The sequence below is a fragment of the Grammomys surdaster genome, unplaced genomic scaffold, assembly GCF_004785775.1.
Source record: "Grammomys surdaster isolate TR1022 unplaced genomic scaffold, NIH_TR_1.0 1100, whole genome shotgun sequence".
Classification (NCBI taxonomy): Eukaryota; Metazoa; Chordata; class Mammalia; order Rodentia; family Muridae; genus Grammomys; species Grammomys surdaster.
In genome coordinates this window covers 283,415-292,787 of record NW_021605519.1, presented here as the reverse complement: position 1 = coordinate 292,787, position 9,373 = coordinate 283,415, and the positions used below count along the sequence as shown (strand labels likewise).

The following is a 9,373-nucleotide window of genomic DNA, read 5'->3' as shown; positions in this document are numbered from 1 at the left end:
GGGCAGTCTAGAGTAGTCACATGCCTTTAATTCCAGCACTTGGGTGACAGGCAGGAGGTTCAGGAGTTCTTGGTTAGCTTGGGCTATCTAGGGAGATTTGTCTCAAAAAAATTTTATTTATATATATATACACATACACACACACATACATGAGTGTAATTTGAGCTCATTGGAACAGTTTTCTAATTTTGCAAATCAAGTGTGTAGGGGGAGTATCTTTTACAGACACTGAGATTCAGGGTGCAAGAAAATCTGCTTTGTCTGTAGACCCAGGATAAACAGTGAATTTATAAAGGGCTTCTTGTTCAGGTTTTCTGGCGGTGGGTGAGGTTGTGTCTTGGGGTGGTAAAAGAACAGAACGGTATCATTCTCAGTGACCCGATTGAACACCTATGAAGTGTGAAGGAACTGAAGACAGAGCAAAGGGGCAAGCGGAAGTCTGCACCTCACCAAGCTGATTGAACTAGCAGGACTAAATGAAACCGATAGACTCTGGACTGAGCAGAACGTCGAGGTTCGAGAGTTGGAGTGAGAACTAAAGGACTTAGTGGGCGAGCAGCGGCACGCGCCTGCGGGAAAGGCGTCCAAGCTACAAAGCCCCCTCCCGATAGTCTGTGTCTAGGCAGGACTCCCCTCGCAGCACCTCCTGTGCTCCCCGCTATGATAAACCTCGGGCGACTATGCCTCCACTTAACCAGAGACAGCAAACACCCGCACAGGTAGTTAATGTATACGTGAAAATGGAACTGCGCAGGCGCACACGCTACCACGCCTGCTAAGCCCCGCGGCGCTTGCGTCCCTTTCCACTAGACCCGCCCCCTGCGCTCACGCAGCCTCTGCTTCATACGTCATTCCTGCGCATGCTCCTTGGGACAAGAGGTGCGATTTCGGGGTGGGGAGGAAAGGCAGGGAGGCGGTCCTACGCCTAAGTCTCACCACGATTGCGCAGACCGGGTCCCGAGTGAACATGGCGACTTGCGCCGATATCCTGCGGAGCGAGTTCCCAGAAATTGACGGGCAGGTCTTCGACTACGTGACCGGTGAGCGAAACTGAATTAACTGCCTGGGGAGGCCGAAGTGAAGGTCGTGGGGGAAGGCTGAGGGCGGACAGTGCAGCAGACCGCTATCTGGTCTCTCCTCTGCGTGACCTCTTATCTTGAGGGCCAGTGGAGTCTGGACCCCGAGTGAGCTGTACAGACACTGAAACTGCTCCTATATCCGCCTTTCCCGGTGTCTGTCTTGTTTTGCGGTACCCGGCCCAGGTGTCTTGCACAGTGGCAGCGCGGATTTCGAGTCTGTGGATGACCTGGTGGAAGCTGTCGGGGAACTATTGCAAGAAGTGTCCGGGGACAGCAAGGATGACGCGGGCATTAGGGCTATCTGTCAGCGCATGTACAACACTCTACGCCTGTAGGTGCCAAGGGAATGGAGTTGATGGGCAAAGAGAGGAGAGTGGAGTACAAACGAGGGGGAAGGTCTGAAGGCTGTAAGTCTTTTCTCCCAGTGACTGCGTTCTCTCTACCCACGTAGGGCTGAACCGCAGAACCAGGGCAACAGCCAGGTGCTACTGGACGCCCCCATCCAGTTGTCGAAGATAATGGAAAACTATGGTGAGAGTGAGGGGAGATTGAACTAGCTGCCTTCTGCCTCCACCCCACCCCCCCAGCCACCACCTCGTTGCAGCTCAAGTCCCTCCATGACTTCTACAACAAGGCTTGTAGGAGCTAGTGGTATTTTTGTGAACATAAAAGTTTGTGATGGGTTGGAGGGGTTGGAGGGCTCTCCAAGCTATTGTCTGTAGGAGGAGGCATATAGGCCTTGAAGCTAACAGACTTGGTTTTGCCAGTTTTGTACCTTAACCAACAGCATGATCTTAAAGAGTTCATTAGCCTCCTCGTAAATGTGAGATCTTTTTGTCTTTTACTTCAAGGCTAATAACCCTCTATTCCAGTGTTAAAATGCTATCTTTACAACTGTTCTTGTTTCTTGTTAATCAAAGTCTTCATTTCCCTTCTCTCATGGAGAAGGTGACTGCTTTTCTTATCACTTACAGACTGTGACACCAAACTTCCAGGATTGCTAAAGAGGGAACAGTCCTCGGTGAGGAGGAAGAGTGGGAAGGGACTGTGGTGGGTTTGAGAGTTGACCATCTACTAAATAGTGGGTATATCTTTGGGTGAGACTTCTGGTGTGTCTTTCCCTGCATGTTTGCTTCTGTATCACAATGGGTAAGTTTAAGGGGTGTTTGAAGTGAATTCTGGAGTTCCTGTTTGAACCTGTACCCTAGTGTGAACTGCTTGTGTTTGGAATTCACTCAGACAGTAAATGCAAAAAAACTAGAGAAGGCTGAAGCTCGACTGAAGGCAAAGCAGGAGAAGCGCTCGGAGAGGGAAACGCTGAAGACCAGCAGCCCTCTGTGAGTTTGGGAAGAAGGGCTGGGAGCAGGAAGCAGGACAGATTCTGGTATTGAAGGACTTTCGGGAGCCCTAAAAAACATTCATTTCTCTTTTTAAAAGAGTCTTGGAGGAAGCATCAGCTAGCCAGGCAGGCAGCAAGAAAGAGAGTCGGTTGGAATCATCTGGCAAGAACAAGTCCTATGATGTTCGAATTGAGAACTTCGATGTCTCTTTTGGTGACAGGTGAGGGAATGGCCAGTGGCAAGATCTTTCTAATTAAAGGTGAACCTGGAGCTGTGTACTGTGTAGTGAGACTAAAACAGTGTTAAAGTAACTTTGCTTCTGTTTCTAGACTATTCTTGGTCTCTTCTCTCCCAACCCTTCAGGGTCCTGCTGGCTGGGGCCGATGTGAACTTGGCATGGGGCCGACGCTACGGGCTGGTGGGACGCAATGGTCTGGGGAAGACGACATTGCTAAAGATGCTGGCCACCCGGAGCTTGCGTGTTCCAGCCCATATTTCCCTACTGCATGTAGAGCAGGAAGTTGCTGGAGATGACACTCCTGCCATGCAGAGTGTGCTGGAAAGTGACACCATACGAGAGGACCTGCTGCGGCAGGAACGGGAGCTCAGCCTCAGGATTGCTGCTGGCAGGTGAAGGCTTCAGGCTAGAGGGCACAAGCAGTAGCTCTCTGTCCTGGTTGGTTCGTGTTAACTTGACACAAGCTAGAGTTATCTGGGAAGAGGCACTTTAATTGAGACAGTGCCTTCCTAGATTGGTCTGTGGGCAAGCCTGTATTGCATTTTCTTAATTGGTGATTAATGTAGGAGGACCCAGCTCATTGTGGACATAGTGCCATTCAGGCTACTGTCCCGGATCGATAGGAAAGCAGGCTGAGCAAGTCAGTCAGTGATGTTCCTCTGTGGCTCTGCTTCAGTTCCTGTCTTCACTTTCCTCAAGGATGGAGAGTTATAAGCTGAAATCAGGGCTGGAGAGATGGTTCAGTGGTTAAGAGCACTGACTGCACTTCCAGAGGTCCTGAGTTCAAATCCCAGCAACCACATGGTGGCTCACAACCATCTGTAATGAAATCTGATGCCCTCTTCTGGTGTGTCTGAAGACAGCTACAGTGTATTCATATATAATAAATAAATAAATCTTTAAAAAAAAAAAAAGCTGAAATCAACCTTTTCCTTCCCAAGTTGCTTTTGGTCATAGTGACTCATCACCACAATAGAAACCCTAACTAAGACACTGTCCCTTTAAATAGTGTCTCGATAATTCACGTGGCCCCCCCCTAGTGAGCAGCAGAACTTGGAATTTGGCCTATAGAACTATAAGACCCTAATTGTCCCTGCTTTCCAACTTAAAGAATGTAGGACATAAGCTGGTTGGGTCTTTTTCCTTCCCAGGGCAGAAGGTTCAGAAGCGGCACAGCTGGCAGAAGTCTATGCAAAGCTGGAGGAGATTGAAGCAGATAAGGCACCTGCCAGGTAGTTAAAGTCCCATTTAGTCTCCAGTGTAGTTAGCTGCTCCCTCGTTTGATCTGTTCCAATTTTCCTTTCCAGAGCATCAGTCATTCTTGCGGGCCTTGGCTTTACCCCTAAAATGCAGCAGCAGCCTACCAGGTGAGTGATCGCCGCATTCTTGGCTTTCAACACTGCTGGCTCTGCTTCTGCTTGTCCTGATGAACACCCAGCACTAATGTGAGTCTGTTATCTTCAGGGAGTTCTCAGGTGGCTGGAGAATGAGATTGGCCTTAGCCCGGGCTCTCTTTGCCAGGTGAGTCCCCCAAGCCTGGGACCGTGTGACTGGGGACATGATGGGACTCCATGACCAGTCTCCTGCCATAAAACCTCACACCCTGTATTCTTTTTTCATAGGCCAGACCTCCTACTGTTAGACGGTAAGTCTGAAGGAGCTACACTGACTTCAGAGCTAGACAAGGATGATCACATCCTTGTTCCTGGCTCTCCGTCTCTTTATCACCAAGTGTGTGTTTCACTGCTTCCTCTCCAGAACCCACAAACATGCTGGATGTAAGGGCCATCCTGTGGTTGGAGAATTACCTGCAGGTGAGTTTAGGGAAGGCTCTGCTGTGGGTCTGGAGCAAGTCTGCCTCCAAGACACTGGGAGCTAGTTACCCTTCCAAACAGCCTGCCGTCCTGTTATTCCTCAGACGTGGCCCTCCACTATCCTAGTTGTCTCTCATGACCGAAACTTCCTGAATGCCATTGCCACAGACATCATCCACTTGCATAGCCAACGGCTAGATGGTTACCGAGGGGACTTTGAAACCTTCATCAAGAGCAAGCAGGAGCGGCTACTCAACCAGCAACGCGAGTATGAGGCACAGCAGCAGTATCGCCAACACATCCAGGTGTGGTGGGGGAGGCAGGATTGTGGGTCCCACCCCTAGGTGACAGAGTGGGTGGTGAAGGAACTTGACCAGTGCCTACTTCTCCTGTAGGTTTTCATTGACCGTTTTCGGTACAATGCAAACAGAGCCTCTCAAGTGCAGAGTAAACTGAAGATGTTGGAGAAACTGTGAGTACTTAGTCCTGGACCAGACCCTGACTCCTCTTCTTTCCTTCCGCATTTTGTCTGCTGTCCTTTACCCTTCCATCCTAGGTCTCCCTTTAGCTAGCAGCCAGCTTTTTCTCCAGCATGGAAGCAGAGTCTTTTACACTAATCTCTCTAGGCATCCACAAAGTCAAATGTATTATCTGTCTCTGTGTATTGCTTAGTCTTGCCTTTTTTCCCTCCTCATACTGGGCCGAGTGCAAACCAAGCCTCACTCTTGTCTAGCTAGCTCCTCTACTGGCGTTTCACCTAGGGTCATCCATGTTAGAATGTTGACATCATTTCCTATTGTGGATTAGTGCTCCATTTCATGAATCTGACACATTGTGTTTATTGAGTCAGGTGATGAGCATTAGGTTATCCCAATATTTTGTTTAGGAATAATGAATGACACTATGAACTTTCTAGGTGATGTTGGGATTGAGACCAGGTCTCAATCTGTAGCCTCTACTCACTGCTAGTTCATTCACAGCAGTCCTCCTGCCTCAGCCTTCTGAGTACTGAGATTACAGATACGAGCCACCAAAGCTAGCCTGCTATGAACATTTATGTACAAGTTCTTTGGTTTTTGTCTTTTAAAGATTTTTATTGCCGGGCGATGGTGGCACACGCCTTTAATCCCAGCACTTGGGAGGCAGAGGCAGGCGGATTTCTGAGTTCGAGAGTTCGAGGCTAGCCTGGTCTACAGAGTGAGTTCCAGGACAGCCAGGGCTACACAGAGAAACCCTGTCTGAGGGGAAAAAAAAAAAAAGATTTTTATTTCATGTGCATGAGTGTTTTACCTGCATATATATGTAAAGGAGTGGGGGGGTCAGGTGCCAGAAATGAGAGCTGAGTGCCAGTAACTGGAGTTACCGAATGGCTGTAAGCAGCTATGTATGTGCTGGGAACCAATCCTGGATCCTCTTCAAGAGCAACGGGTGCTTGAATCACTGTGCTATCTCCTCTCCTGCCCCTATGTACAAGTTCACAAGCAGACATTGCTTTTTGTTTTACTTGGGTACAAATTTAGGAATGGATTTGCTGGTATACATGATCATTTCACTTTTGAAGGGTTTTGGTGGTGATGTTAAAACAGTTTCACTGTATAGCCCTGCCTAGCCTGGAACCAGACCAGGCTGGCCCTGAATTCACATCCTTCCTGTCTTTGCCTCCCAGGTGCTAGAATTAAGGCACGTGTCACCACAGTTAACTCTAATGTTTAACTTTTTAAGGCTCTGCAGGCTGGGTTTGTTTGTTTGTTTGTTTTGAGACAGGAGTTTTTGTAGCTCAAGCTGAACTTAAACTCTTACTTGATTTTGTTTCTGTTTTGTTTTGCTTTTGAGATGGTGTTTCACTGTGTAGCTCTGGCTGTTCTGGAACTCAGTCTGTAGACCAGGCTGGCCTGAAACTCACAGAGATCTACCGCCTCTGCCTCCCAAATGGCCTTAATTCTTACATAGACAAAGATGACCTTGAACTCGAGGTCCTCCTACCTTCACCTCCCAGGAACTGAGATTATGGGCATGAGTCACCACACTGGGCTAGTGCAGTGCTAGAGATTGGATCTAAGACCTGCCTATACTAGGCTGGCACCCTAGCAACTGAGCTATCTACCTCAGACCCCTTCCAGGCCAGGTTTGTTTGTCTGTTTGTTTGTTTGTTTGTTTAATTAAATAAATGTTTATTTTATATTGGATATGCTTAATACAAATCTCACTAGAAAGTGAATATAATTCCTGTCAGATTTTTTTTCATGAATTTTTTCTTGTTTCTTAGAGATACAATTACATCATTTCTCCCTTCCTTTTCCTTCTTTCAAACCCTCTCTCCTTGTTCTTTTTTTCAGTTCATAGCCTTTTTTAATTAATTGCTGTTACATCTGGGTATGTAGATGAATATATTTCCGAATTTAACTTGTTCAGTCTGTATACTATTCCTCATATGTATGTTTTCAGGGCTGACTATTTGGTATTGGTGTGCTCTGTCCTGAGGGAGACTTTCTCCTCCTGCTCTCAGTATTCCTTGGTTGCCTGTAGCTTTTTGTATAGGGTTGAGGCCTCATGTCCCTCCACACTCACCCACTCACACGCCCACCCACATGCACACACTTTGGCGTGTTTGTTAGCATCATCTTATTCAGCTCATGTTCGGTCAGACATGTTGGTGAGACTATATGGTCATAGCTTTGTCAGCAATGCTAGGAGACAGTCTCATAGCAAACTCCCTGATCCTCTAGCTCTTAGAATCTTTCCACCCCTTCTTCCTAAAAGTTCCCTGAACTTTAGGTGTGTAGTGTTTTGTGGAATATGTCGATTGTGAGGGGGCTCCACATCTCTGTGTTCTGATTGGCTGTGGTTTTCTGTAATGATCTCTCCTGCAAAGAGAAGTTTCCTTGAGGGCTGATGCTGGACTCTGGAAAGGACGGGGAGTCTGGCTGGGTAGAGTAGCTGGATGCAATGCAGAAGGATCTGTGTGCTTGCAAGTCCAAACCAGTCATTTTGTTTGTAGGTTGACACAGTCCCTCATTTTGTAGCCCAGGCTAGCCTTGAGCTCCAGATTTGTCTGCTTCCCACATGCTGGCATTACTACCGCTACTTTTGGCTTGCCAGACTGTGTTTTAAAACAGACACATTGTTTTACATGCCTATGGGAACTGACATTTTCCTGTGTCTTTGCCAGCACTTGTTAACTCTTGCAGTCTCTGATATCCTACTGCATGAAAAGCAACACCACATCATAGTTTTGATAAACAGTTCCATAACTAATGTCTCATTGAGGGTTTAATCTTGAAGGAATCTTTGTAGAAATTCTGGAAGAGAGATTAAATTCATAAGGCTTACAACTCTGGCATGGAAACATTTATCACTGTATATTAAGGGTAAAAGCTACCCAGAAATGACTGGCAGCTGGGGCTGGAGTCACAGAACTGAAATCTCCAAACTAGGGAAGACTAAACTCCAAGGACTTCAAGTTCAAGGCCAGCTCAGGCAACTTAGTGAGTTCTTGCATCACATGTACAACATACAATTAATAACACAAATGTAACATTTTTTAAAAATCTGTTGAAAGATAGGATTTTTTTTTTTTTTTTAAATTGGAGAACCATTCAGCCAGGAGACCTGCCTGCAAACCTGATGGTCCAGATTTCATGCCCAGGACTCATGGAGGAGGGGAACCAGCTCCTGCAAGTTGTCCTCTGACCTCCACATGTACACACACAGGCAAACAAATTCAAACAAAAGTCAATGTAACATTTTCTGGTTTTTTGTTTTAAGACAGAGTCTTATGATAGCCCTGGCTGATCTGAATTTCCTATGTAGATCAGACTGGTATCAAATTCACAGAAATCCATTTGCTTTTCCTCCCAAGTGCTACAGTTAAAGGTGTATGTTGCTATGCTTGGCAAATAAACGTCATTACAAGTTTTTTAGCATGGAAGAGATGTCTGAGCATTAAGAGAATGCTGCTCTTGCAGAAGACCTGCCTTTGGTCAGCAGTTCACAACTGTCTGTGATTCCAGTTCCAAAGGAACGGACACCCTGTTTGTGGTATGAAGACATGTGCATGCAAAACACCCATAAACATGAAACATAAATGAAAAGATTTTTTTTAATTTTCATGTATCTGTTTATTTTTATTACTTGGTTTATTGATTTATTTTTTGTTTGAAACTACATATTCTCCATATATAGTCTTAGCTAGTCTGAAACTTGCTATGTAAAAAATGTTGGACTTGAACTCACAGAGATCTGCCTACTTCTGTCTCCCAAGTGTGAGAATCAAAAGCATGCACCACTCCACCTAGCTTACATTTATTTAAAAGTTATTTATTTTATGTTTATTGGTGTTTTGCCTGTATGTATGTCTGTGAGGGTGTCAGACCCTGGGAACTGGAGTTACAGACAAGTTGTAAGCTGTCATGTAGGTGCTGGGAGTTGTACCTGGGTCCTTTGGAAGATCGGCCAGTATTTTTTTTGTTTTGTTTTGTTTTTTTTTTTTTTGTTTTTTTTTGTTTTTTTTGTTTTTCGAGACAGAGTTTCTCTGTGTAGCCCTGGCTGTCCTGGAACTCACTCTGTAGACCAGGCTGGCCTCGAACTCAGAAATCCGCCAGCCTCTGCCTCCCAAGTGCTGAGATTAAAAGCATGCGCCACCACTGCTTGGCTTGGCCAGTATTCTTAACTGCTGATTCATCACTCTAGCCCAAGACTATGGGGTGTTTTTTGGTTTTCTGGGTTTTTTTGCTGCAAAAAAAAGATTGTCTTTTTTTTTGTTTTGTTTTGTTTTGTTTTGTTTTTTGTTTTTCGAGACAGGGTTTCTCTGTATAGCCTTAGCTGTCCTGGAACTCACTCTGTAAACCAGGCTGGCCTCAAACTCAGAAATCCACCTGCCTCTGCCTCCCAAGTGCTGGGATT

The 9,373-nt window shown here is 46.1% G+C and overlaps 1 protein-coding gene across 2 annotated transcripts in view; it reads left to right on the top strand.

Moving 5' to 3' along the window:
* The first annotated feature begins 846 nt into the window (after positions 1-846).
* Abcf3 (ATP binding cassette subfamily F member 3) overlaps positions 847-9,373 on the top strand; it is a 12,637-nt gene continuing 4,110 nt past the window's right edge. Inside the window, exons 1-14 of one of the 2 annotated variants that reach the window (XM_028783389.1) lie at positions 847-1,040; positions 1,263-1,410; positions 1,531-1,610; positions 2,054-2,100; positions 2,319-2,416; positions 2,517-2,639; positions 2,783-3,049; positions 3,809-3,889; positions 3,965-4,024; positions 4,122-4,178; positions 4,280-4,302; positions 4,416-4,471; positions 4,576-4,776; positions 4,867-4,943. In XM_028783389.1, coding sequence (XP_028639222.1) covers positions 968-1,040; positions 1,263-1,410; positions 1,531-1,610; positions 2,054-2,100; positions 2,319-2,416; positions 2,517-2,639; positions 2,783-3,049; positions 3,809-3,889; positions 3,965-4,024; positions 4,122-4,178; positions 4,280-4,302; positions 4,416-4,471; positions 4,576-4,776; positions 4,867-4,943 — 1,391 coding nt within the window. In that variant the 5' untranslated portion in view covers positions 847-967. Of the gene's footprint in view, positions 1,041-1,262; positions 1,411-1,530; positions 1,611-2,053; positions 2,101-2,318; positions 2,417-2,516; positions 2,640-2,782; positions 3,050-3,783; positions 3,890-3,964; positions 4,025-4,121; positions 4,179-4,279; positions 4,303-4,415; positions 4,472-4,575; positions 4,777-4,866; positions 4,944-9,373 lie in introns of those variants that run through there. The other variant, XM_028783390.1, reaches the window with a different exon arrangement.